Here is a 27794-nt window from a genome sequence, read left to right on the forward strand (position 1 = left end):
GGAGGCGGCGGGGGGAGCGGGCTGGAGCTTAAAGGGCCCGCAGCCTAGGCTGCAGGAATCCTTGGCTTCAAGCTGCACTCCCCATCTGCTTGACACACCGCTCCCCTCCCCCTTTCCTCCTGCTTCTGCCTGCTGGCCTGGCCTGCCAGGCCCCCCTCCTCAGGCCTTCCCCTCCAGCTGTCTGGACCAGTGGGTACCACTCCCTGGTGTGCGTTTCCCCACTGTCCCTGGGGAATGAGACCGGGGCATGTGCAGTGACCCCAGGTCCTGTGGCCCTTCTCTGCTGGTGTTGGGACATATGGGAGTTGAGGTTTGAGACCTTGGAAGGAGTCTGAAGACAGCAGATCTTAGAAGAGAGGATGCTTAAGTCTGATACAGAGGACAGGGCCGCCACAGAAGCTTGCAGGCTGATGGATGTTTTGGGGCTGAGGTGGGCGAGTTCTGCCAACTCTAGGCCCTGGTTTCCTTCAAATTGTGGAGGCTGGGGGGTGGAGGGTTTCCCCATCTCCACTCCCCAAGGTGGATGAGGGCTTCAGCCCTTGTCTGAGGAAGCCATGGAGGGAGGTAGAGAATAGCTGGTGGTGGTCTTGAGATGCCACCCCTTCCCCCCACCCTCCTCCATTATTAGAGGGGGCAGGATGGGGTAATTAAGTTCCAGCATGCCTAGCCCCTAGCAAGGTTAACTTTTCACATCTCTCCTACCTTCTCCCAGGTTACCCCACCCCAGGAGGAGAGAAGCTCCAGGGAGCCCGCCGCTGTCCCCCCGCGGCCATTGCCCCCCTGCCCCAGCCAAGCCAATGCACCCAGAAAATAAATTGACCAATCATGGCAAGACAGGGAATGGCGGGGCCCAATCTCAGCACCAGAATGTGAACCAAGGACCCACCTGCAACTTGGGCTCGAAGGGCGTGGGGGCGGGGAACCATGGGGCCAAGGCCAACCAGATCTCGCCTAGCAACTCAAGTCTGAAGAACCCCCAGGCAGGGGTGCCCCCTTTCAGCTCGCTCAAGGGCAAGGTGAAGAGGGAACGGAGTGTGTCTGTGGACTCTGGAGAGCAGCGAGAGGCTGGGACCCCATCCCTGGATTCAGAGGCCAAAGGTACCCCATTTCCTCATCCCTAAGACCCTAGCGTCTCCGATAGTCCCAGGCTCAGATGTTCTGGGAGATCACCGCTCTGCCCCCTGCTTGTCCAGTCCTCATCCCACGTTCTTCAGTGTTTCTGCATGGGTACCTTTCAACACCCACCAACCAGATCATTTGGGATTGGGGTTGGCCATGGTGCCACTCATGGAGGGGCCACAGAGAGTGGTCGGACTTCTGGACTCCTTTCCCTCCTGCTTTCCCACCAGTGCTCCAGAGGGGGAGAGGGAGGTGCCATGGAGTGAGGAGCAGACCCCAGACCCACACACTTCCAGGAGCCTCCATATTCCCGCTGGTGGGAGCCCTTTGGGAGCAGGCACCGGGGCCTGGAAGAGTAGCAGCAGCTCCCCCTCCCCTCCAGCCCTAATTAGAACCAGTTGTGGTTGGGGATTATGCTGTACTTGGTGTTGGGGGGAGGGGAGACAGGCATGGGGCTATAGAGAGAAATCAGAAACAAATGGTGGTGTGGTGGGGGCCAAGGGCTGGTGAAGTGCCCACCATGGCCTGGGCAGTGCCCTCTAGGGTGGGGCATCTTAGAGAATAGGTCTGGGAGGGACCCTGGGTGTGGGAGAATAATGGGGCCTCTGGGCACTCACTCTTTCCTCCGTCCTGCCTGGGCAGAGGTGGCGCCACGGAGTAAGCGGCGCTGTGTGCTGGAGCGGAAGCAGCCATACAGTGGGGACGAATGGTGCTCTGGACCGGACAGTGAGGAGGACGACAAGCCCATTGGGGCCACCCACAGTGAGTGCCTGTCGATGCCAGGGTGCTGTAGCCCGTGATGTTCCTGGGGGATGGACTTGAGAGGACTGAGCCTGGGAAAGAAGTGAGGACCGGGAGCCCTGGATTTTTCTCTCCCATCCTACCTCTCAGACTCTGTCCCTCCCTACACTGCAACAGCCTCACCTCTGCCTTCCAGGTGCTCAGTGGCCCCCTCTCCCTAGGGACCCTAGGTGGGGCAGAGTGGAGTGGCCTCCTTCCTGGTCACATCACCTACACCTCTACCTGTGAATTCCTGGCCTATGCTGCCACCTACTGGTTAGTGGAGGGAGGGCTGTGAAGCGTCCAGCTCCCAGTGTCCCTGGGAGTCGGACAGTTGACTCTGCTGTGCAAAGCCCTGCTAAGCCTGGGTGTGAGCTGCCACTTGGCTGTGTCTCTGGTGCCCTTCCCTAACCTCTAATTGACTCCTGGCAAGTACCCAGGGTGTGTCACCAGGACAAGAAGTGGGTGTGGAGGGATGCTCTGATTCTTTTATGGATCCGCCTATATTTTGGCCTTCCATGAGTGATGGGGGAGAGCCAGACGTAACCCCTGCCCCTGGGAAGCTTGTACACATTTTTTTTCCCTCAAAGTTTACATCTTTTTGAGGAGAGAGACATAAGAAACTAGCCAGAGAGGCTGGGTGTGGTGGCTCTCACTTGTAATCCCCAGAATTTGGGGAGCTGAAACCGGAGGATTGCTTGAGCCCAGGAGTTCAAGAACAGCCTGGCCAACATAGGGAGACCCCATCTCTAAAAACAGAGAGAGAGAGAGAAAGAAAGGAAAGAAGTAAGGAAAGAAGAAAAAGAAACTAGCCAGAGACTATTAAATTGTGAACTCCTTGAAGGCAGGGACCATAGAAAGAAGAAAGAAAAGAGTACGTTGGCTACTTTGCTACTCTGTTTTATTTAATCCTCACAACAGCCCTGTGAGGTCAGTGTTATCATGATGCCAATTACAGAGGAGGAAAGAGTCAGCAAATGTTATGGAGTGAGCAGACTATGTCTGTGACAGGGGTGCAGAGGGTCAAATACCAAACCTCTACAGCTAGCTGGAACCTCACGGACCATCCTGTATCAGTTCTCTCTCCTCTGTGGGACTAACCTGGTGGTCGCCAAGCCTCTGGCTGAACCCTTTGATGACAGAACCCTTTACTGCCTCCCAGACCAGACACCTCCTGCCGTAGCCATCACCTCCAGTTCACTTATGTCACATCAGACTGCACCATGGTAGAAACTTTGTGAGTTTTATATATTTATTGTTTAGAGACAGGGTCTCTCTCTGACACCCAGGCTGGAGTGCAGTGGTGTGATCACAGCTCACTGCAACCTCAAACTCCTGAGCTCAAGTGATCCTCCCACCTCAGACCCCCAAGTAGTTGGGGCTCAGGCATGTATCACACCTGGCTAATTTTTTTATTTTTTGTAGAAACAGTCTTGCCATGTTGCCCAGGCTGATCTTGAACTCCTGGTCTCAAGCGATCCTCTTGCCTTGGCCTCCCAAAGTGCTGGAATCACAGGAGTGAGCCACCGTGCCTGGCAAACACAGGGAAATACAAAGTAGAAATTGCTAACATCCCATACTCAAGGCGACCATTGTGACTATTTCAGTCGTACTGCCCTTAGATTCTTTCTTTTATTTATTTATTTATTTATTTATTTATTTATTTATTTATTTATTTTTGAATCAGAGTTTCACTCTTGTTGCCCAGGCTGGAGTGCAATGGCACGATCTTGGCTTACTGCAACCTCTGCCTCCTGAGTTCAAGCAATTCTCCTGCCTCAGCCTCCCGAGTAGCTGGGATTACAGGCACCCACCACCATGCCTGGCTAATTTTTGTATTTTTAGCAGAGGCAGAGTTTTAGCATGTTGGCCAGACTGGTCTTGAACTCCTGACCTCAGGTGATACACCTGCCTCAGCCCCTCAAAGTGCTGGGATTACAGGTGTGAGCCATCCAGCCTGATTCTTTTTTTTTTTTTTTTTTTTTTTGAGACAGAGTCTCACTCACTCACTCTGTTGCCCAGGCTGGAGTGCAGTGGCACAATATCGGCTCACTGCAACCTCCACCTCCTGGGTTCAAGTAATTCTCCTGCTTCAGCCTCCCAAGTAGCTGGTATTACAGGCATGCGTCACCACGCCTGGCTAATTTTTGTATTTTTAGTAGAGATGGAGTTTCACCATTATGGCCAGGCTGGTCTTGAACTCCTGACCTCAAGTGATCCGCTCACCTCGGCCTCCCAAAGTGTTGGGATTATAGGCATAAGCGACCGTGCCCGGCCTGCCCTTAGATTCTTAAAGAGTTCTTACTGAGGGGCGATAGAACATAGACATTGACAGGACTAGTTCTGCCATTAGGGTGCCTTGGTTTGCAACTCAGGTTATTTCTGTAAATTTGGGAAAGGGCCTCAGTTTCCTCATCTGTAAAAATATTATTTATCTCATACGGTTGGTACGAGGAGTAAATGAGGTTATACATGTAACATGTTAGCTTTTATCATTGTTATTGTACTAGAAAGTTCCTTGTTGGACTAAGCCCTGCCTCTCTCCCCATAGCTTGTATCCAAGAGCCCCTCAGCAGCCTTCACACATTGAGGTCAGCTCTCAAGCTCCCCCGAAAATTTCTGGCTCTGCTCTTCTATGTAAAATTGGATAGATAGGGTCCAGAGCAGGGCCGTTTTGGGATGGGTCCATCAGAGAAGAAGGTGGAGAAGAAACTTTTTCCAAAGAGGGCAGCCTGACACTGAGCCCAGTGAAGGTGGTCACTGCCCTGGCTGGGTGGAGACAGCTTCAGGCAATTTGTCTCCCATTAACTGAGAATGCTGGTACTTACTGTCTGCGGGCCAGGCGCTGTGACTTGCTTTTCTTGGCATGCGAATGGGCCTACCCACTCACCTAGACCCGTTGTAGATTTTTTTCTATGCTAAGACTTACAGTCAAGTGTATAACCATGGAACAAAACTTCCCTTGGTGCTGAGGGTAGCTGGTCTGTCTTGAGAGTGTTTCCAGTATGTCAGCTTTTTCTGTTTCTTTTTTCTTTCTTATTTTTATTTTTATTTTTTTGAGACAGTCTTTCTCTGTCACCCTGGCTAGAGTGCAGTGGCGTGATCTCGGCTCACTGCAACTTCCACCTCCTAAGTTCAAGCAATTCTCATGTCTCAGCCTCCTGAGTAGCTGGGATTACAGGCATGCGCCACCATGCCCAGTTCATTTTTGTATTTTTAGTAGAGGCAGGGTTTCACCATGTTGGCCAGGCTGGTCTTGAACTCCTGACCTCAGGTGATCCGCTCGCCTCTACCTCCTAAAGTGCTGGGATTACAGGCGTGAGACACCGCTCCCGGCTCTCTGTTTTTCAAATGGATTTTTTTAGTCTGTGACATTAATTTAAACTTACGGTTAAAAATATATTTCTTTGACCTGCCCCCTGTGCAAGGAGGAGGTTAGTATTTCACATTTTATAGATGAAGAAACCGAGGCTTAGAGAGATGTCTGGTTCATAAAATCACAAAGTCAGTTAGTGGTGGGGCTAGAGTGAAAAACCATCCATCATTTGAATCATCAGCTTGTGCACCCTCTCTGCCTTCTCCCCAACTGGGTCACTAGACTGTGTGCACATACACTTACCCAGTGTGAGGGGCAGCAGCAGAGCTCAGAGCAGAGCTTCAGAGTCCCTGCCCTGGGTTCAGTTCTGGCTCTGCACTAACTGGCTGTGTAACCGTGGGTGAGGAACTTATTTCCTCCTTTGTTAAGTGGAGTGTGTGACACGTGCCTCCCAGGGTGTGTTGATGAGATGAAATCACACCTGTTAAGTCCCCAGCAGAATGCCAGGCCCATGGGAGCCTATGGAAAGGACACATTTTCTCTGTCCCTGCTCTCCCCATGGTCACCACTCTTGCCATCGTGGAAACCAGCCTGGTGAGAACACCAGATAGTGACATCAAATGTCCCTGTGGGCATGAGCTGTAAGGCTGTGAGCATCAGTAGGAGGGGGCATCAGCTGGTCCTTCTTGCGTCTGGACCGCTCAGCCCCTTTCCCTCTCCTCTCTCCTCCTGCAGATTGTAATGTAGCAGACCCAGCCATGGCGGCCCCACAGCTGGGTCCCGGCCAAACCACCCAACTGCCCCTCAGCGAGAGCAGCGTGCCAGGCGCCCCGCACGGCCCTCCTCCTGGCCTTCGGCCTGATGCCCCTGGGGGCGGGGGCGGGGGCGGGGGCGTCCCCGGAAAGCCTCCCTCGCAGTTCGTATATGTCTTCACCACCCACCTGGCCAACACGTAAGTGCCTGGTGGGCAGGCCAAGTCTCTCTCTCTCTCTGCCCAGCACCTCTCAGCCTGGGGTTCCGAGGGAGCCCCGTGCAGGGGCAGGGTGGGGTGGGTGAGGGTGGGGCTCCCTCCCGCTCACCTCTCTGAGCTGGTGGTGCCCCCGCTCTGTGCAGGGCTGCGGAGGCAGTGCTGCAGGGCCGGGCCGACTCCATCCTCGCCTACCACCAGCAGAACGTGCCTCGGGCCAAGCTTGACCAGGTGAGCGTGGCGCCTCTGTGAGCAGCAGGACTGGGCGGAACATCCCCTTACCTGTCTTATGCTCTCTTTGTCCTTCTGCAGGCCCCTAAAGTGCCCCCCACCCCAGAACCGCTACCCCTGAGCACGCCATCAGCGGGCACCCCACAGTCCCAGCCACCTCCACTGCCACCGCCACCCCCGGCCCCTGGCAGTGCCCCACCTGCTCTGCCCCCAGAGGGGCCTCCTGAGGACAGCAGTCAGGACCTGGCCCCCAACTCGGTGGGAGCTGCCAGCACAGGTGGTGGGACTGGGGGCACCCACCCTAACACCCCGACGGCTACCACCGCCAACAACCCTCTGCCTCCTGGAGGAGACCCCAGCAGTACTCCCGGCCCTGCCCTGCTGGGGGAGGCAGCCCCCCCTGGAAATGGGCAGCGCAGCCTGGTGGGCTCAGAGGGCTTGTCCAAAGAGCAGCTGGAGCATCGGGAACGGTCCCTCCAGACGCTGCGAGACATTGAGCGACTGCTGCTCCGCAGCGGAGAGACTGAGCCCTTCCTCAAGGGGCCCCCAGGAGGAGCGAGTGAGGGGGGCCCACCAGCACAAGCCCCCCCTCCCCCCCAGCAGCCACCCACGGCCCCTCCCAGCGGGCTGAAGAAGTACGAGGAACCCTTGCAGTCCATGATTTCACAGACACAGAGCCTAGGGGGCCCCCCGCTGGAGCATGAAGTGCCTGGGCACCCCCCGGGTGGGGACATGGGGCAGCAGATGAACATGATGATACAGAGGCTGGGCCAGGACAGCCTCACGCCCGAGCAGGTGGCCTGGCGCAAGCTGCAGGAGGAGTACTACGAGGAGAAACGGCGGAAAGAGGAACAGATTGGGCTGCATGGGGGCCGCCCTCTGCAGGACATGATGGGCATGGGGGGCATGATAGTGAGGGGGCCCCCGCCTCCTTACCACAGCAAGCCTGGGGATCAGTGGCCGCCTGGAATGGGTGCGCAGCTGCGGGGGCCCATGGATGTTCAAGATCCCATGCAGCTCCGGGGCGGACCTCCCTTTCCTGGGCCCCGTTTCCCAGGCAACCAGATACAACGGGTGCCTGGGTTTGGGGGCATGCAGAGTATGCCCATGGAGATGCCCATGAATGCCATGCAGAGGCCCGTGAGGCCAGGCATGGGCTGGACCGAAGACTTGCCCCCTATGGGGGGACCCAGCAGTTTTGCCCAGAACACCATGCCCTACCCAGGTGGGCAGGGCGAGGCGGAGCGATTCATGACCCCCCGGGTCCGTGAGGAGCTACTGCGGCACCAGCTGCTGGAGAAGCGGTCGATGGGCATGCAGCGCCCCCTGGGCATGGCAGGCAGTGGCATGGGACAGAGCATGGAGATGGAGCGGATGATGCAGGCGCACCGGCAGATGGATCCTGCCATGTTTCCTGGGCAGATGGCTGGTGGTGAAGGCCTGGCAGGCACTCCCATGGGCATGGAGTTTGGTGGAGGCCGGGGCCTCCTGAGCCCTCCCATGGGACAGTCTGGGCTGAGGGAGGTGGACCCGCCCATGGGGCCAGGCAACCTCAACATGAACATGAATGTGAACATGAACATGAACATGAACCTGAACGTGCAGATGACCCCGCAGCAGCAGATGCTGATGTCGCAGAAGATGCGGGGCCCTGGGGACATGATGGGGCCCCAGGGCCTCAGTCCTGAGGAGATGGCCCGGGTTCGGGCCCAGAACAGCAGTGGCGTGATGGGCGGCCCGCAGAAGATGCTGATGCCTTCACAGTTTCCCAACCAGGGCCAGCAGGGATTCTCTGGGGGCCAGGGACCCTACCAAGCCATGTCCCAGGACATGGGCAATACCCAAGACATGTTCAGCCCTGATCAGAGCTCAATGCCCATGAGCAACGTGGGCACCACCCGGCTCAGCCACATGCCTCTGACCCCTGCGTCCAATCCTCCTGGGACCGTGCATTCAGCCCCAAACCGGGGGCTAGGCAGGCGGCCTTCGGACCTCACCATCAGTATTAATCAGATGGGCTCACCGGGCATGGGGCACTTGAAGTCACCCACTCTTAGCCAGGTGCACTCACCCCTGGTCACCTCGCCCTCTGCCAACCTCAAGTCACCCCAGACTCCCTCACAGATGGTGCCCTTGCCTTCTGCCAACCCGCCAGGACCTCTAAAGTCGCCCCAGGTCCTCAGCTCCTCCCTCAGCGTCCGTTCGCCCACTGGCTCGCCCAGCAGGCTCAAGTCTCCTTCCATGGCGGTGCCTTCTCCAGGCTGGGTTGCCTCACCCAAGACGGCCATGCCCAGCCCTGGGGTCTCCCAGAACAAGCAGCCGCCTCTCAACATGAACTCTTCCACCACCATGAGCAACATGGAACAGGGTGAGTCAATGGCGCAGGCAGGCAGGCAGGCAGGTGCTAAGCAGTGTGTCTATGCTGGGGCTGGGCAGTGAGTGAGTAATGGCCTCTGTACCAGGGGACCAGAGGTGGCTGGGTCTGCTCACAGGGCAGATGATGACATTTGTAGGCTTTCTCAGGGGGTACCATGTGAGTCTCCCAGGCATTTTGAGTGATCGAACTTGGGGCCTGGGATCTTCCCCTTGCCTGGGGCCCTGAGGCTGCAGGGATTGCTTGAAGACTGGTGGGCTCTGGAGATAGGGGGGGCCTGTGGGTGTGTCTGAAGGACCAGGTGATTTGGGGAACTGACCTCGTCCTAAACCTCCCCGATATCCACAGCCGAACTCATCTGCCCCTCCCCAGTCACCCCTGCTCTCTTTGTCTCCCCATTTCTGTAGGTACCCTCCCGCCTAGCGGCCCCCGGAGCAGCTCCTCAGCACCTCCCGCCAACCCTCCCAGCGGCCTCATGAACCCCAGCCTACCATTCACTTCCTCCCCAGACCCCACACCTTCCCAGAACCCCCTGTCACTGATGATGACCCAGATGTCCAAGTACGCCATGCCCAGCTCTACCCCGCTCTACCACAATGCCATCAAGACCATCGCCACCTCAGACGACGAGCTGCTGCCCGACCGGCCCCTGCTGCCCCCCCCACCACCACCGCAGGGCTCCGGGCCAGGTGCGAGGACAGGCCAGGGCCCCAGGGAGGCCAGCTGGTGTGGGCACTGGGAGCGGGGAGCACAGCTGTGGTTGTGCTGGCTTTTTTGTGCTTCTGAAGGCCCTGGGCGTGGGGGTGGAGGCTCAGGGATGCTGTTCCCACTCACTGGAGTCATTAGTGAAACCCAGCCCAGAGCACTCGAGTGGTCTTTCCAACACCTGGTAGTGTGTCTGGCGAACTGGGCCAGAACTTGATCTCTTGGCTTCTAGCTTCAATGCCTCCAGTCCCTTCCCTCCCAGCCAGGGGAAGCCAGTGGTGAAAACTCCGACCCCTGGCACCCCCTGGCTTGGGAGTGGGGAAGGCCTGAGCCCTGTACCCTCCCCGAGCTGGGCGCACCATGCCTGACCCCCTGTCTTCTATTCCCTACAGGGATCAGCAACAGCCAGCCCAGCCAGATGCACCTGAACTCAGCCGCTGCCCAGAGCCCTATGGGCATGAACCTGCCAGGCCAGCAGCCCCTGTCCCATGAGCCCCCGCCCGCCATGCTGCCCTCCCCCACCCCTCTGGGCTCCAACATTCCACTGCATCCCAACGCACAGGGGACAGGGGGGCCCCCTCAAAACTCCATGATGATGACCCCAGGGGGCCCCGACTCCCTGAATGCCCCCTGTGGCCCGGTGCCCAGCTCCTCCCAGATGATGCCCTTCCCCCCTCGACTGCAGCAGCCCCATGGTGCCATGGCCCCCACTGGGGGTGGGGGCGGGGGGCCTGGCCTGCAGCAGCACTACCCGTCAGGCATGCCCCTGCCTCCCGAGGACCTGCCCAACCAGCCGCCAGGCCCCATGCCTCCCCAGCAGCACCTGATGGGCAAAGCCATGGCTGGGCGCATGGGCGACACATACCCACCGGGTGTGCTCCCTGGGGTGGCATCAGTGCTGAACGACCCCGAGCTGAGCGAGGTGATCCGGCCCACCCCAACGGGGATCCCCGAGTTCGACTTGTCGAGGATCATCCCCTCTGAGAAGCCAAGCAGCACCCTCCAGTACTTCCCCAAGAGCGAGAACCAGCCCCCCAAGGCTCAGCCCCCCAATCTGCATCTCATGAACCTGCAGAACATGATGGCGGAGCAGACTCCCTCTCGGCCTCCCAACCTCCCAGGCCAGCAGGGCGTCCAGCGGGGGCTCAACATGTCCATGTGCCACCCCGGACAGATGTCCTTGCTGGGCAGGACAGGCGTGCCCCCACAGCAGGGGATGGTGCCCCATGGCCTGCACCAGGGGGTCATGTCCTCTCCGCAAGGCCTCATGACCCAGCAGAATTTCATGCTGATGAAGCAGCGGGGCGTGGGGGGCGAGGTCTACAGCCAGCCGCCCCACATGCTCTCCCCACAGGGCTCCCTTATGGGCCCCCCGCCCCAGCAGAACCTCATGGTGTCCCACCCCCTTCGGCAGCGCAGTGTGTCCCTGGACAGCCAGATGGGCTACCTCCCGGCGCCAGGCGGCATGGCCAACTTGCCCTTCTAGAAGTCGCTGCCGGGGCTGGAGCCGGGGCAATGTTGCAAATATGATAACCTTAACAAAGTTCTTCCCCTCAATGTTGGGATGGCCTGGGTCGTGGGGTGGGGTGGAGGGGGTGGGAGGGGGCTTGTGTAGGGAGTGGCATTTGTGGAAACCAGATGTGCTGGCAGCTTAGGGGGAAGTGGCAGAGTGGGGTGGGGAATTTTGGATTGGGGTTGGTTCCATTTCGGCCACCAGGACTGCCCCTCCCCTACTCCTCCCAATTCCTATGGAGCCTCTCTATTTTACCTCTTTCCCTGCATCCCTGCACCCACCACGCCCCCTTCAGCTATGCTTTGGAGTCCTGGATGGGAATCGGGGGAGAGAGGAAGGACAGGTCAGGTCTCCCCCAGCCCCTTCTGCTCCTGTCTCCTCGTGTTCACATTGCTGGAGCTCCACCTCCCTCTTGGTTTCTCTGTACCCGCCCATTTTCCTTCTGTCTTTACCTGCTTCGTATCCTTTCCCTGCTGATGTGGCTGACCCCTCTCCCACCCCTCCCTGCAGGCGGCTGGCCAGGTGGGCAGGTGCCAGCCGGAGCTGTAAATAGAGCGCTGCGCTTTTGTGCTGGTTTGTGCGTGTGCTGTATTTCTGTGTTTTGATAGAAGTCACACAAAAAAAAAAGGATAAAAGAAACCCTTCCCCCTTCTTCAAGTTGTTGCTCCCTCCATTCCCCTGGACCCAGGGACGTGCAGCCCTACACGGCCACCCACTGTTTGCAGTGTCTCTGGGTCCCTAAGGGATACCATTCCTGTCCCCTCCCCAAATGGTAAAATGACGTAAATGACCCACTCCTAAACTGAGGTCAGACCACCTAGGCTTCCACCTGGTGAGCCCCAGCAGGGCTGAGATCCCCAGGGCGGCAGCCTGTCCGCTGCTGAGTGATTCAGGGAGAACATGTGTGCACGTGCATGTATGTTTGCCCACACCGGTGACACGGGGCCCTGGCTTCCCACTTTGGATGCCCGGGCATCCGCTGCTGCTACATCTTAGCCAGAACTTGAAGTCTTTTGTCCCAGTTTGGGATGAAGGAAAGGAGGAAGAGGCGGTGGCTGTGTGGCCCCCTTGAGTGGAGCCATGGAAGGGGTGGCATGGTGCCACTGGGGCCTGTGGTTGCAGTAGCCCTGGACCAGGTAACCTCCAGGGCCCTGACTTTTCCAGAGGCTGCTGCCACCTACTTCTTTTCAAAGAAGGGGGAGAACAGTTCGTCTGAGTCAGTGCACCTCCCCTCCAGTCTCCACCCCCTGAGGATGGAATCGGGGAAACAGCATCCTGCCGCCTCCTCTCTGCCTGCCCACTCACCGGCAAGGTTGTCCCTCTGCCCAGGGCTCAGGGCCATGTACCAGATCTGTCTGCCCACCCAGGCACAGCCACTGCCTCCCCCTTGGCTCCCTGCTCCTCCCCAGGAGAGCTCCCTATCCGCCTTTGGTCAGAGCTGAAGCCATATACGACTGGGTGTTTGTCCCCTACTTTGGCCCCAGGAGTACAAAACTTCTCCTTTTCTCACTTCCTTTCCTGCCTCGGGAGGTGGCAGGGCAGTTCCCTGGCTGAGGCCTTTTGCGCCCCACCTCCAGGACCAAGGGCCATTCTAGACAGGGTGTCTTCTACCAGGACCCGTCCCTAGCCTTCCTGGCCTGGAGGGCCTGGTCTCGCACTGGCAGCTGTAATACAAAGGGAACTCGCCCCACTTCTCCCAGCCTGGTGCTGTCCTCTCGGCCCACCATCGGCCAGGTCCAGCGCTTCCTCTGGGGCTGACAACAGGCCCCTGACTCACCCCGGTCACCTCCCAGGGGCCATGGCCAGGGCCTCTGTGTTTGGGGGGCCACTTGCCCTTCATCCTGCCAGGCGCTTTGCCCGCCCTGCCTCAGCCTGGGCCCTGTGCCCTTGAGCCCTCCACCCCTGGCCCAAGACCCCCCAAACTGTCTGACTCTGTGTTTCCTGCCCTGAGGAGAGAGGGGTCAGATCACAGCGGGCCGAGTGCCCTCTCCGTCCCCTCTCCTCCCACCCGCGCCACAGGCCAGCCTACTCTTCCCTCCATCCATGGCCATAACCCCAGCCATTTTGTACCATTATATAAATATATATATAAATATAAATATATAAATACAATATGTGAAGACATCTTCTTGGTTTTTATTTTGAAACAATTTTTAGGCTTGTTCCGGGGGTCTCTGTGCTGCCTGTACTGTATTGACCTGTTTTATAGGTGCCTTTTTATTAAAAAGAAAATTCAAAATCCAGCCTCTTGCCTCTTTGCCTCTGCTTCAGACTCCTCCATCGATTACCCAGCTTGCTAGGAGATACTCAGAGCAAAAAGGGGCATCTTAGGGCTTCCTCGTTGTTCTGCCGTGAAGACACGCTCCCCTGAGCCACAGCTGTTACTTCCCCAGTGGGGCCTCCCAAGGAGCTTGGCTGCTTGGCTGGAGTGGGACAAGGGCTGGGTCCCTGACTCCCCACCCGATCAAAGGCTGGGGAGGTGGGAGGGAGCGCCCAGAACTGCCGGACGGGCCTCCCACACCCCAGGTGAGCAAACAAGCACGGAGCAGCTTCCTGCGGTTCCATCTGAGTGACATCCTCACAGGGGCAGGGCACGGCTTCCTGGGGCCTGGGGACTTCCCTGCCTCAATGTGTTTCTTAAACTTCCCTGCCTAAGGTGATGCCACGGAGGAGATGGTTGAGATGACTCCCACAGGCCCCTTCCAGTCCACCTTTCTCCATTCCGACTCTGAGTTTCCTCGGGTCTGTAGCTTATGGGAAGGGAGTGAGGAGGGGACAAGCCAGCCTCCTTCCCCATCAGTGCCCACAACCTCCCATCCCCTGGACCCAGCCACCCTAGGAGTTCTCCACCCCACTCCATCTCGCCTGGTGGAGGGGACCGCCAGGTTTGATTGATCTGTCTCCCTCCTTGGGGTTCAGGAAGAAAGCTCTTTTCTTTCCTCTGTCGGGTTTCTTTCTTGCTTCTTGGCCTTCACGCTTCCTCAGGTCACTGACTGGCCTCCAAGGCACCTAGAGTCGGCCCTGCCTGCAGACCACCCAGGATCTGGTGACATGGGGTGGACCCAGCGCTGTTTGGGTCAGAGCCAGGGGCAGCTACCTGAACTCAACCAGTCTGAGCCTTCTGCTTGGTCAAGATGACTGCAGGCTTGGGGGCCTGACAGAATGTCTATGTTTTTAGGGACTGAGTTTCTGAAGGCCACACTCTGCTGCCAGCTGGCCTTTCCTCAGCCTTAACCCCCACTCATCCCCTAGTGCTCAGCTTCTGGCTTGGTTTGACAGGTGGGCAGGAGGAGAGAGGGGAAGCTGTGGAGGTCAGCAGCCCCTAAGCTGATGGAGTGTGTTCTGGGAGGGGCAGGTGCTCTCCCTTGGCAAGGGCAGAAGTAGAAGTTGTTTCTTGAGCATTGGATGATTAGGATGGGAGGTGCGTGAGGTTCTCTCAGCCCAAGGGGGTGCAGATGGATAGAGACAGCCTTCACTGTGCCTTCGAGCTGCTTTCCGCTCCCTGGGCTCCAGCCTAGCCCCAGGGCTGGCAGAAGAGCTGGCAGGGACGTTCTAGAAATGGTGGTTGGTTCCTCTAGCTACCCCAGCTGAGGATACTCCTAGGACACTCTTAGCCATGGTGAGCCCTTAGGATCCCAGCTCCTGTTGGAAGGAGCATCTAGCATCACTGCGTGCCCCAAGGAAAAGCAGCAATAAAGGGGGACACTGGGACCTAGAACGTGGTGAGGGAGGTGGCATTCTCTGACTCAGAGAGACTGCTCTTGCGCCAGCTAGGGAAGAGATGGCACAGGGAGGCAGGGCCGGTACAGCCCAGCTTGGTCAGGAGCCGCGACAGGTCACTGCGGAACTTCACGCCAGCGAAAGTGTAGAGCATGGGGTTGAGGCAGCAGTGGGCCAGGCCCAGGAACTCACACATGGTGATGGCCACGGGGAGAGAGCCATTCAGCTTGCAGGTATTGTCCACGGCCTTCAGCCTCGCCAGGGTGTCCAGGAAGATGACGATGTGGTAGGGTGACCAGCAGAGGAAGAAGATGCTTGTCACCAGGATGGCCACCCTGACTGCCTTCTGCCGCTGAGGGCGCCGCTGGGCCTGGCGCAACCTGTGCACTACCCCCACGTAGCACCAGCCCATCACCAGCATGGGCAGCAGGAATCCCGCCACGTGGTAGAGGAATCGGGAGGTGAACCAGGCATGCGTTTCGGCTTGGTTCTCTTGGGAGAAGGTGCAACGTGGCAGGGAGTTGTTGTGATGGGCTTGGCTGACTTTGGCGAAGAGAATCTCTGGCAAGGCAAACAGGAAGCCCACCAGCCAGATGGTCCCACAGGTGATGTGGATGGAGAGGAGGCGGCGGTGGCGGTAGGCATGGACGGCATGGACAATGGCCAGGTAGCGGTCCACGGCGATGCAGGCCAGGAGCAGGCTGCTGCAGTAGAAGTTGACTTTGTGCAAGGCAATCACAGTTTTGCAGAGGAAGGTCCCCAGGACCCAGCCCACAGAGCCCTCCGCCACGGCAAAGGGCAAGATGAAGACCAGCAGGAGGTCGGCCACAGCCAGGTGGAACAGGAAGGTCTCCGTGGAGCTGCGTGTCTGCCGGTGCCGCTCTAGGATCACCAGCACCAGGACGTTGCCGATCACGCCCAGGAGGAAGATGAGGCTGTAGGCCACGGGCACGAACACGGCCTTGAAGGAGGCCATGAGGGGCCCCTCTGTGGCAGGGCAGAGATGATTTTCCACCAGGGAGGTGTCGTTATAGTTGTCCAATGTGTCCAATTCCCAGAACTGCAAAGGCAAGGAGATGGGAGGGTGAGGACCTGAGGACCTGTCTTTCCTTTCTGAGAGGAACTCTAGCTCTCTTGGAGGTTTTTCCTACGTAGGGCCCACTGACTAAATGTCAAGTTTCAAACTTCAATTTTGAACAAATCACTTTGTCTTTTCCAACTTCAGTTTTTCGCCTGTCAAAGGGACCGCATTCCTTAGAGTGGTGGTGCAGATGAAGAGAGGCGTGCGGGTGTCCGAGCTTTGTAAGTGCTGAAGGGTTGGACCCCATAAGTCAGCTTGTGTTTTTGGGTCCTCATGTATGGAAGCCTGCAGCCTTGGGGGCTGGAGTCACAGGACTTCAATTTGGGGAGTGGACCTGCTTGGTACAAGGACACATCTGTTCCAGTTCTGAGCAGAACAGTCGGACACGGCAACTTAGCATTGTGCTGGGGGCTGGGGGCGGGCAGATGCTGACGTTGGCTGCAGGCTCCCTCCTCATGGGTCTCCCTGTTCCTGACTGTCACTGTTATCACTGAAATGGCAGTAATAGCCTCCCATCTGGTTCAATATGCACAACCCGCTCAAGGTATGTAATATAATTCCTATTTCACAGATGTGTCTTGCTAAAGATCAGGTTTGTGTGAACCGACGTTTATCTACTTCCAAAGCCGATACCTCCCACTGAACAACCCTGCCTGGGCTTCCTTCTAGGGGCAGCAGATGCAGGCTCCCTGCTACTTCCCATCACTGGCAACCTCCCTGCAGCTGGAAGTACTCAGAAGCAGAAAGCCCAGCGGCAGAGAGAGGCAGGAGAAAGTGAGGGCAACACGGGGAGACTGGCAGGAGAGAAGCGGGGAGACTGGCAGGAGAGAAAGAGAGAGCCTGCTCCAAGTGCAGGGGGCGTGCCTGTGATGTCTCCGGAAGTTCCCTCCTCCCCATCCTCCTCTTCCTCTCCCCATCACCCCCCCCTCCGTCACCCCAGCACTCAGGTTGTTTACCCAGCTAACCACAAAGGAAGACATGTGCCTGTTTTCACACCTTTCACTCACAGCTGTCCCCTGCACCTGTTCCTCCTCACCTCCCAGCTCTGTTCTTCCCACCCTCCCTACCCAAGCCCCTCCCCAGGCAATTCAAAACCAGTTATAACCAACCTATGTGGGTTCAAAATGGCAGTACTATGAATGATGAGCCCCAGGGAGGCAGAGGATGGGATGGGGTACGCTGTCCACCAGGCTCCGGGTGGCTTAATGGTGCCCCCATTTCAGGAGAGCAAGGCACCCCCACAAGGAGGGGATGGTCACACTGGGTGCCACAGGGCTTTCTTGCCTCTCAGGAGCCACAGTTGTGGGTCACACACTCACTCCTAATGCTGAGAAGACCCATTCTCCAACCTGGGTCTTTCCTTCTGGCTCTGCGGGAATGGGGGTCTATGAGAAGGAGGTGTGGGAGATACATCAGTGCAAGGGTAGAGCCATCTGCCAACCCTTCCCGCAGCATCCCTCTGCCATTGCCTCAGTCTAGTCTTCCTTCTCTTCACTCTAACGCTCAGGAGACCATCTCTCCATGGGTCCCATCCCCACCAGCTTCTCTACTCCTGTCCACCTCCTGCACAGAGGACAGGGTAAGTTTTCTGAAACACAAATCCCGTCGCATCAATGTTCTGCTTAAAGTCCTTTACTGGTTCCCCATCACCTATAAGCAGTGGTTTTCTTTTGCTTTTTGTCTTTATCTTATTTTTTCAATTTCACTTTTTTTTTTTTTTTTTTTTGAGGTGGAGTTTTGCTCTTGTTGCCCAGGCTGGAGTGCAGTGGCACGATCTCGGCCCACTGCAACCTCTGCCTCCTGGATTCAAGCAATTCTCCTGCCTCAGCCTCCCGAGTAGTTGGGATTCCAGGCATCTGCCACCATGCCCAGGTAATTTTTTTGTATTTTTAGTAGAGACAGGGTTTCACCATGTTGGCCAGCTGATCTCAAACTCCTGACCTCAAGTGATCCCCCCGCCTCGGCCTCCCAAAGTGGTGGGATTACAGGCATGAGCTACCATACCTGGCCTCAATTTCACATTTAATAGCAAAGTCAGCTATAAGAAAAAGTCATATTTGTGATAATGTTCATCAACAGAAGATTGATTCGAGTCTGAGCGTGGTAGCTCAGGCCTGTAATCCCAGCACTTTGGGAAGACAAGGCAGGAGGATCACTTGAGCCAGGGAATTTGGGACTGCAGTGAACTATGATCATGCCACTACGCTCCAGCCTGGGTAACAGACCAAGACCCAGTCTCAAAAAAATAAAAAAGAAAAAGACTGGAGTAAGCCAAACTTAGTGCGATTCACACATTGCTAAATTTCAGAACTGCTGCGCACAGTGGCTCCCAGCACTTTGGGAGGCTTAGGTGGGAGGATTGCTTGAAGCCAGGAATTCAAGACCAGCCTGCACGACATAGCGAGACCCCATCTCTACAAAACATTTTTTTTTAAATAAAGTTTAGAACTCATTGCAGCAGAACATCCCATGCAGTAGGATTCCATGGAATTTCTCCGCCAAACACACACCTTTGTTTTTGTTTTTTGATTGATAGTGTCTTGCTATGTTGCCCAGGCTGGAGAGCAGTGGCTATTAATACGTGTGATCATAGCACACTACAGCCTTGACCTCCTGGCCCAAGTGATCCTCCTCCTGCCCCAGCCTTCTGGGTAGCTAGGACTGCAGGTGTGTGACAACAGTGCCCAGCTCCAAGGACTTTCTTTAGAGTATCCATGACTGTGTGTGTGTCACAGGGTTCCCCTGGAGTGGGGAGTGGTGTTGGGGCTCCAGGCTCCCCTCCTTGACTTTAAACTAGAGCTCTCCACTGTTGACTTGTGTAGTGCTTCACACATAAGCTTTCGTTGAAGAAAATGGTTCTACTTTCATTTGAAAACCATGGACCTGTGGGATGAAGTCTAACCTCCCAACAGAGCCTTTATGTTCTTCCCAAATGTATATTCCTCTGACCTTTCAAACTTTGTCTTCTATTAATGTATTATTGCTCTAGACCACCTCCCGGCCTTTCCCCAACACCCCAACACATTCCTGTCTCCAAACCTCTGCTTGGCCTTTTCCTTCTGCCTAGCAGGTCTTTCTTTCTAAATTTGCCTATCTAATTTCTACCCTTCCTCCAAAGCTGATTCAATCCCATCTTCAGACATCCTTCCCGGCTCCCCTCTTGTAATTCTGTCTTCTCCTGATGATGCGTGTGCATTTATTACAGCACCCAGGGTTGGGATGACCACTTTCTAACCAGATGGCAAGGTCTTAGAAGCAGGCCTTCTGTGTCCCCCTCCCAAGGCCATGTGTTTTACATAGGACAGATGTGTGCTGGCCTGCTCTGAAAGCAGTTTCCCAGAGAAGGCCAGGAGACCTTATAATCTGAGACTTAGGCAAGTGCCTCTGCAGGGACTCACTCCATAATCTTCTGCATTCTGCCTTCTCCCAATAACCTTGACGGCCTTGATCCTAGATCCTATCTTGACTGCTCTCTCTCTATTTCCAATATTGTCATTGAGCACACCGACTTGACTAATACTGGAATTCAGCAGTCTTCACGCAGAGCCAAGCCGTCAGACAGGGAGAGGGAAGCAGGGCCTGGGGTGGTCAGCAGGGTTGGACTCCACCTACCTTGGCTGTGCCTGGGTGAGGGCTTAGGTCCAGCCAGCCTATCTGACCCAGAAAGCCCTGGGTTTCTGGGCTTGTCCTCCACTCAAGTTCTTGCCCTTCAAAGGTTCCAGGCTGACTGAGTTATTGCTCATCTAAAGTCAATGCAGTGGGACATCTCCCTAGGGCTCCCATCTCCTGAGAACCAGATTTAGAGGGGGCTTGGGAGGGGCCTGTGTCTTCCTCCTTGCCAAGAGGTATTTGTCTGGCAGCGTTCAGAGAGGGTAAGATGGGAGGAAGCTGGTTTGAGGGGTGCTGGGAATTGACAGCACATCTCAGCAGGAGGTGTCAAACAGATGTTTTGGGGGTTCGGGAGTGGCACATGTTAAAGCCACTTCCCACACATAGGAGTTCTAGCTTCCCCAATCTCCCCCAAACTATGGAGAGAGGCAATAAAGCAAGGTTGGCTCTGGCCTCATGGGAAGTTGAGGAGTCAGGAATCCTGAATACCGTGGGGCATGTGCTGCTGAAGGAAGCCCTCCAATCCCACACCCAGAGGGAGCACAGGGCAGACCATTTGCATGAGCGGTGTGCCCATTCTTTGACATGAAAAGCTGCAGAAACCCAAGGCCCTCATGCACACACACACTCTTGACGGCAACACGTACCTTGCATAGACACAGGTGCCAAGATGGGCCACACCAGCATGTGGCCTAGACAGGCACCCAGCAAGCAGACAACAGCCTGGTCATAGGCCAGGGCCGCATGCCCCAAAGAAGGCAAGAAACACAATGACCAGAATGAGGCTGAGAGTGGAGCTAGAATCTAGTTAGAAAATTGCTGTAAGCACTGGGGAGGAGCAGGGGCTGTAACAGTGTCCAGTATTGAGGGGCTTAGGGGGAAGTGGGGGGTGTAAGGAGATGCAAAGTGCTTGGCCTGTGGTAGGGCCTAAAATGTTACTCTTCTCCTTCACTCCACTATAGGATGCAGGCTCCTCCCTGGATAATTAAGTCTCCAAGCCCCACCTGACTTCTCCAAATAATGAGACTGCCCCACTGCCCAGCATTGGCCAGCATGGAGCTCAGCTCACATTTGCTAATGGGGATTCTATGTCAGCAGGTGCATTGGGCAGGGGTGTCTAGCATGCCTCAGGGATCTATCCTGGGGGTCCCCTCCTCTTCAGCACTCTCAATCCAGCTTTGGGGGCACTCTCAGGCAACATAGAGTTCTTTACAAGCTGGAACCATGGGTCCAACCTAACCAGATGAAATTGCATGGGGAAAAATACACAAGCCAGGACTCAGGTTTAAAACATTACCCGTCCAGGGATAAGTTAGGGAGGACCAGGTAACAACAGTTCGTGAGAAAGACTTGGGAGTTTGTTGCCTACAAGCTTAAGATGAGTCATGGGAGTGACGTGGCCAGCAGAAGGGCCATTGTTACCTTCATCTAGGTGAACAGAGGCCTGTAAGTGGGCAGCTGACACCAGCCCAGTTTGGTTGGTCTGGACAAGGACGACCACTTTGTTGAGGGGCTTGGAAAACCCTGCCAGTAGAGGAAATTTTCAGGTACTAGGGGTGTAGTGTCTGGGACAGAGAAGACTTGAGTCCCTGAGGGCTGATGTCAAGGCTTGGAAAGAAGCTCCATGGGCAAGAGGGCGGCAATGGACTCTCGCTGTGAGCTTCCGGGGGGCAGTCTAGAAGTACTGGGCAGAAGCTGAGGGGGTAGCGTTTCAGTCAAAGGAGGGAGAACTTTCTAACAGGCAGAACTGTCCAGCAATGAGATGGTACCTTTAGGAAGGAGAGGAACGTTTGAGCCCAAGTGTGTGGGAAGAGATTCCTGCCCTGGGAAGAAGGAGGCTGGACTCTGCCTTCAAATGCCCCTCGCTCCCACTCCCAGATTCTCTGTCTGTCCTGCCCTGCCTGGGGCTGAGCTGGTTCTCAGCATGATCTCCGTCTAGCTCAGTAGCCGGAGACTTTGTTTTTCTAGTCCATTCTGCCGCCAGTGAATGCCCCAGCCTGACCTTGCTTCTCAGCCCCGAGGAGGGGGCAGGGCTGCCTGCATGCGTGGCTTACTCAGGCCGAACCCCAGGACTCCAAGGCCTGAGTCATGCTGGCCGCGGGAGGTGTCTGCACACAGACGCCAGTCATTGCTGTGGCCAGGGGGAGCACACAAGCTCCATATCCTTTTACGTCCCTGTGTGGATATTCCCAGCCAAGGGTCAGGAGCTGTGAGTGGGGCTGGCCAGGGTATCTGTCATTCCAGCCTTCAGTGGCTTAAGGGGAGCAGGGGTCTGGAGGAATGAGACTGGGCTGTGGGTGAGGGTGTAGGTCTGTACCCCTTACCCCGTCTTTCTTCAGGAGGCCCACAGCCCCTAAAGACCATCTGAGACTCTGGCTTGCCATTTGTCACATCTCCCTTGCTGCACCCACAGCCTTCAGGGACAAGTCTTCCATCTCTACCCGTGGGTTTTGGCCATTAGAAGCAGGTACTGTGCTGGATGTGGTTTTAGGGGGAGAGTTCAAGCTACTCCAAGCCTCTGCAGCAAGTCTTTAGGCTTAAAGGGGCCCCACCTGGCACCACAGCGTCTCTTTGCCCTTTGGATACAGAGTCACACAATCCAAGGTGCAGGCAGACAGGCCTCCCAGGTGTGTGTGGCAGCCTCTTGAAACCATCTCCTGGGTTGGGAATATTTTTCCCCACCACTCTTGAAAGAATGTTCATTCTTGTGTCCTGATTCTTAGGTCCACATACGCGGCCACCGTTTCTGCCGTTCTGCTAGAGGAGTGGGATCAGCTGCAGCCTGCGTCCGTGGAGAAAGCAAGAGTTCCTGGCGGAGACTCTGCAGTTTGTATGCCTGAACCCAGATTCACTTCGACCCCGACCCATCCTCAGCCTGGCCTTGGGGCTCTCCTTCATCTCTGACCCCTCCAACTACACCCCAGTTGGGCCTTCTCTGCTGGGGTTCCTCTGGGACTTTTGACCTGGTTGCGGGGGGCGGGTGGAGAACCTCCCTTTCCCCTAGATGAAGCCCAGAAAGAGCCTGAGCTGGTTTTGGTTCCTCTTCTTCACACCTCCATGATGAAATGAGATGGTCCACGTGGACAGGCTGTGTCCCCTGTGATGCTCTGGTCACACTGAAGTCATGATGTGTGGTAATTGTCTATGGAGAGGGGTCATAGAAAGCCAGGCTCTGGGGCTTGGGCCAGCTTCACCCTGCGCTATAGCAGCTTCCCCTCCTGGCTGGTGTGCAGGGTGGGGCTGGAGGTATAGTTTATGACCAGCCTCTGTGGATGCCCCAGCCCAGGCCCTGGTTCTGTTGGAAGGAGGCTCTCAGATCAAGGGTCGCATAGACAGGGTCTGCTCTAGGTCTGCCTGGATCTGCCTTTCCAGCAGGATGGGTCCCTGGCATGCCCACCCCAAGACCTGGAATCTTCTTGTTCCTGGATTTAGCCATCTAATTTTTTTCTATTTGGACAATTCATTCATGAGAATTAGCAGCCCCTCCCCACCCCCCGGCCCCTGCCTTAAAGAAGTGGACATTTTAAGCGGCTCGAGTTGGTCTTCGAGTTCAAGAGGACAAATGGAATACAGAATGACCAACATGGCTTATGGCCAGGAGCCCCCAGTTCCTTTTTTTTTTTTTTTTCTGTCAAGTTTGTGTAACCAAAGGCCCCAGTTCTTAGCTCAACATTAGAGTGTAAAACCCAGTGTTCAAGGAATGTGAACCAATACTTGGTATGGGCAAGGACAAGGAGGAGAATAGGAAGCAGAAGGAATAGAAGAACCCGGACTAACTCCAGAGGAAAATGGTGAGCTAAGACTTTTACTGCATCACAAATCAATAAATACTTATTGAGAAGCTGCTACATGCAAGATTCTCCTGCCTGTACCACTATGCCCGGGGTTTTTGTACTGTGACACTGAGGGACAGTCTGCCAAGCTGCTCACGGCCCTTCAGTGAATGGGTGAGGGTGGAGGAAAGGGTCTGTATTCTGAGTGGACATCGGCCCTGGAGATAGGGTATGTAGGAGATTCGTGAAGGGGGAACAAGGCACTGGTGGCTGGCTGAAGAGCTCCAGAGCCCAGATGGTCCTAGGACTCCTGGGCTTCTGGTTAGACCCTGAGTCAGGGATCCAGATATTGGAATGCCTGGCTGAGGATCACTCATTTGAGGTGTGACACGAAGCAAGTCACTGGGTCCCTTTCCCCCAGATGTAGGTTTTCTTGGGACATACTCTGCTGCCCCTGCCCCCTGCCACCACCTGTCTCTAGTAGGTCACTCAGTGAGGTGAGGCGTGCAGTTAGGGGAAACTCTTAAGGTTTCTCAGAAGCTGGGACCCGCCGGGTCTCCAGTCGGTTACTAAGATATCCAACTGGGTCAGGGCTCGTGGTCAGTTTGAAGCTGCAGGCAGAGGAAGACGCCCAGTAACCTAATCAGGCGAGGCCAGCGGCCATGACCGGGGGCCAGGGTGGGAGCACATTGCCCCTTTGGGGCCGTGGGTTTTTAGTCTGATTTGGGGTATTGCCCAGACTCTGTGATTAGACTCAGGGCAGCTTCATGGGCTTGCAACTGGTGCATTCACACGGGGTCTGCACCCAGCAGGAACCCCCCACGTGGTTTAGTGCTCTGCTGTTGCCTTCTTATTTATAGTAATTTTTCAACAAGGGGCCCCATGTTTTCATTTTGCATTGGGTCCCACAAGTTATGAAGCAGGTCCTGATTAGATGAATGGTCCGGCTTTGATTCCGCCTGTGGTTTGGATCTGAGGGGCCAGGCTATGGGTAGTCAGCCCTTCTGCCCACTTTCTCCCTGTGTCCTACTTACACTTCCCAGCCTTGGGATTTGGGCAAGTGAGAGGCGGGCTTCTTCAAGCAAGTCTGGGAACATGGCTGGTGGAACTACAAAGTCCACTCCACAAAGTCCACTCCAGCCGGGGGAGCAGGAGGGAGTCAGACAATATCTCAGGGTAAGTTTGAGCCAAGAGAGTTGGTAAGAGCCAGGGTTTGGCTCCTTCGTGATCTAACCCAGAATGCAGCCCCGAAACCAGTCTTCTCCCCAGGGGGAGAAAAGACCGTGAAGAAGTTTCCAAGAAACCCTTACAACCAGCCTCTGCCGTCGGCTCACAAGGAACCCTGTGTTTCTCTGGTTGAGTTGCTCCACACACACACATCTTTTGGGAGCCCAGTGACAACCAAGTCAACTGCACCACTACACTTCACTGGAGAGACTTGAGTGGTGGCAGCGTAGTGCTGGAGACCATTTTCTTAGCCCACCCAAGAAACCTTTCCAAGAATACCTTATCTCTAGAGATTCTACAACAGGATCCAAGACATTTTTCAGATCAACAGTTTTCTCACCCTGCTCCCTGACTCCAGCCTGCTGGGATCCTCTTCCTTGCTACCATCTGGTCTCACATTTCCTCAGTTTAGCACATAGTTGTTGTCTAATAGCTTCCCGTGAGTGATTTTTTTCTCTGGCCAGAGCAGAAGCTATTTGAGGGCAAAGACCAGGTCCTCAACTTCTCCACCCAACACAGAATGTAGTGCCCTGATGATATAATCATATGGTGAGAGACGAACAGCTATGCATTCATTGACTGATTAGCAATGCCAGCCTCCTTACGGTAAGAAAACCTCCAAAGTACTTTCCTGTCTAGTTCCATATTCCGACCCTAAGAGAAAAGGAGAGAAAGAATGGAGAGGTGAAGTATCCTGTTCCCAGTCACACAGCAACTCAGAGGAGGATGCAGGGCCTGAACCCGTGTCTTCCAGCTTCCTCTAAAGGTTGTCTGCTAAGGACAGCAGCTCTCCTTATCTGCTTCTTCCACAGAATGGAAAATAAACTCTTAAAGGGCAGGAGCTGACTGACCTGTCTAGATTTTACAGATCCACAGTGGGAGAGGATTCCCACGCTGTCCCCTCTCCCTCGGACTCTGGCAGAGGATATTAGAATTCCAGACAGGGCCTCGGCGACAGGAAGCTACCTGTGTCTACTCACCAGGTCCTCCAGGTTCTCGAGGTCCATTTCCAGCATTAGCGGATAGTTCATGGCTGTGCCGGCTGTGAGTCACCAGACTGGTCACTGTCTGATGTTGAGAGGCTCCCCGCCAGGTGCCTCTAGAGAGGTGGCAGCCGTCAGCTGCAAATTTAAGCAAATGAGCTGCGCATCGTCTCCTGAGGCTGTAGGGCCGCGACCTGCCTCACAACTCATCACTTTTTTTTTTCCACTGGGTCTTTTCTGTTTTTTTGAAGAAAGAGGGAAAATCCCCCACAGCATCAGTGCTAGTCAAGCATTTCAGCTTCTTTCCCGGCAACAATTGTCTCAACTGGGGCCTATGACTAGTTTAAAGGCTGCCCTCACTTCTCCTCCCTATAGCCCCAATAAGGGGCTCACAACTTGTAATGAAACCACCATACAAAGTCAGCAGGTTGATGAGGGAAACTCCTGATCAACAGAGAACAGGAGAAGAGCTCTCCTAGCAACCTCTCCTCCAAGCCACCTCCAAACCTTCATCTTCCTCACCACTAGGGTGATCAACCATTCCAGTCTGCCCAGGACTGAAAAGCCCCTTGACTTGGGAAACCCCTAAGTCCTGGCAAATTAGGGCACATGGTCAAACGACTTGCCACCATCCTTTTGCCCAACAGGGGCAAAACCCCTTCCCTTCTCAGCTCAAGTTCAGAAAAGATAGGTTAGAATTTTTCAAAGGGAACAGCAGGAAAACAATACTGGAAGACAAAAGTGAAATCAACTTTGGAAGGCCGAAGCAGGAGGATCGCTTGAGGCCAGAAGTTGGATACCAGCCTGGGCAGCATAGCAAGACCCTGTTTCTAAAAGAAAAAAAAAAGTGAAACCACCAAGAAAAGCACATAGTTACAGAGTCCTTTTCTGACTCACAAATAATGATGCTCTATCTATAAATTAACTTGGTTTGCTCATAAATTATTAACCGCGTAGACTACCAAGCTAGAGAGGACTTCAGAAATCATCCAGTCTAACCCTCAATTTTTATTCAGGAGGTCTGTGAGGCCGAGAGGGAGAGCAACTTACCCAAGATCCCACAGCTAACCAGTGGCAGAGCTGGGACTTGAACTCAGGTCTTTTGATTCCACCTTCAGTGTTTTCTCTACTCCAGGCTGCCACTCTTGCAGGCACTCATAACCTCTGTCCTTTCTCTCAACTCTGTCCTGTCTGAAGGCCGCTTCCTTTAAGAAGCCCTATTGCAGATGTTGATCAATTTCCCTTCCAAGTCTCATTTTGTGGCTTTTTCTTCCAGAAGTGGGCATTTCCTCTCTTGATCCACAATGATGTGAAAACAATGACTGCACACACAGAGGCATCCACACATGGTGGCTGTTTCTTGGCCCCACCCCCACCCTTGTTATCACACTCGCTTTCAGCCAAATCTCCCTTCGCTGGGATCCTACCCTTTCCAGTGCCCTCCTTCACCCTCTCTTCCATATTCACCTTCCCTCTTTCCCCTCTTCCCACCTTGCTTACTGAAGACGCTTACCCCACTGCATCCCCAACAGATGCATCATTCTTTTTTTTTTGAGACAGAGTTTTGCTCCTCTTGCCCAGGCTGGAGTGCAATGGCATGATCTTGGCTCACCACAACCTCCACCTCCCAGGTTCAAGCGATTCTCCTGCCTCAGCCTCCCGAGCATCTGGGATTACAGGCATGCACCACCACGCCGGGCTAATTTTGTATTTTTATTTATTTATTTATTTTGAGACAGAATTTCGCTCTTGTTTCCCAGGCTGGAGTGCAATGGTGAGATCTCAGCTCACCACAACCTCCACCTCCCTGGTTCAAGCAATTCTCCTGCTTCAGCCTCCCGAGTAGCTGGGATTACAGGCATGCGCTACCACGCCCAGCTAATCTTGTATTTTTAGTAGAAACGGGGTTTCTCCATGTTGGTCAGGCTGGTCTTGAATTCCCGACCTAAGGTGATCCGCCTGCTTTGGCCTCCCAAAGTGCTAGGATTACAGATGTGAACCACCACGCCTGCCCAACAGATGCATCATTCTTAGGATTAAACAGCCTGAGGAGTTTCCAGCCTCTGTTGGTGGTATTGGGGTCGTTTCCTCGCTCTTCTCCATTCACTGCCTTTAGAAGCTGCTTTCAAAGAAGAAGGCTTTCACGACAAGGCATCACACTTCTTCTCTAGCACTTCCAGTCCTGAAACCTCCAGGAGGAAGCTGCCCCAAGGTTTCCTGTGTCCCAAGCTTGCTGGGAACTCCTCATCCTTCCATTCACCCTATTCTCAATATCCCTGCCCCTCCAATCCCTTAGCATACTTGACTTAGCCTTGGCCACCCTGGCTAGGGACATTGATTAGGAAGGAGCATAGTGTATAGAATCTTAGAGGAATTGAAAGGAACTTTGTAAGATA

The 27794-nt window shown here is 55.1% G+C and overlaps 2 protein-coding genes and 1 long non-coding RNA gene across 7 annotated transcripts in view; 2 read left to right on the forward strand and 1 right to left on the reverse strand.

The window, feature by feature from the left end:
• BCL9L (BCL9 like) overlaps nt 1-13248 on the forward strand; it is a 29226-nt gene extending 15978 nt beyond the window's left edge. For 4 of the 5 annotated variants that reach the window (XM_030829266.1, XM_030829269.1, XM_030829270.1 and 1 more), the window contains 7 exons: nt 713-1098; nt 1762-1881; nt 5951-6167; nt 6329-6413; nt 6495-8781; nt 9195-9476; nt 9885-13248. In XM_030829266.1, the coding sequence (XP_030685126.1) occupies nt 713-1098; nt 1762-1881; nt 5951-6167; nt 6329-6413; nt 6495-8781; nt 9195-9476; nt 9885-10978 (4471 nt within the window). In that variant the 3' untranslated portion in view covers nt 10979-13248. The remainder of the gene's footprint in view (nt 1-712; nt 1099-1761; nt 1882-5950; nt 6168-6328; nt 6414-6494; nt 8782-9194; nt 9477-9884) is intronic. The other variant, XM_030829268.1, reaches the window with a different exon arrangement.
• CXCR5 (C-X-C motif chemokine receptor 5) lies at nt 13122-25621 on the reverse strand. The gene is made up of 2 exons (XM_003253254.4): nt 25396-25621; nt 13122-15785 (listed from the first exon to the last, which is right to left on the reverse strand). Exons 1-2 carry the CDS (start codon nt 25444-25446, stop codon nt 14718-14720), a joined length of 1119 nt encoding a protein of 372 aa, XP_003253302.1. The 5' UTR covers nt 25447-25621; the 3' UTR covers nt 13122-14717.
• On the forward strand, nt 21664-23263 carry LOC105737620. The gene is made up of 2 exons (XR_001113320.2): nt 21664-21882; nt 22139-23263. It is a non-coding gene; the product is annotated as an uncharacterized LOC105737620 (long non-coding RNA).
• Nucleotides 25622-27794: the final 2173 nt, after the last annotated feature.

This window comes from Nomascus leucogenys, chromosome 15 (assembly GCF_006542625.1).
Source record: "Nomascus leucogenys isolate Asia chromosome 15, Asia_NLE_v1, whole genome shotgun sequence".
NCBI lineage: Eukaryota > Metazoa > Chordata > Mammalia > Primates > Hylobatidae > Nomascus > Nomascus leucogenys.

Bases quoted from the DNA above. Each gene is read 5' to 3' on its own strand.
- CXCR5 (XM_003253254.4), bottom strand. From the start codon at position 25,446: ATGAACTATCCGCTAATGCTGGAAATGGACCTCGAGAACCTGGAGGAC. The intron at 15,786-25,395 runs GTGAGTAGACAC...TTGCCTTTGCAG, and splicing joins TCGAGAACCTGGAGGACCTG to TTCTGGGAATTGGACACATT.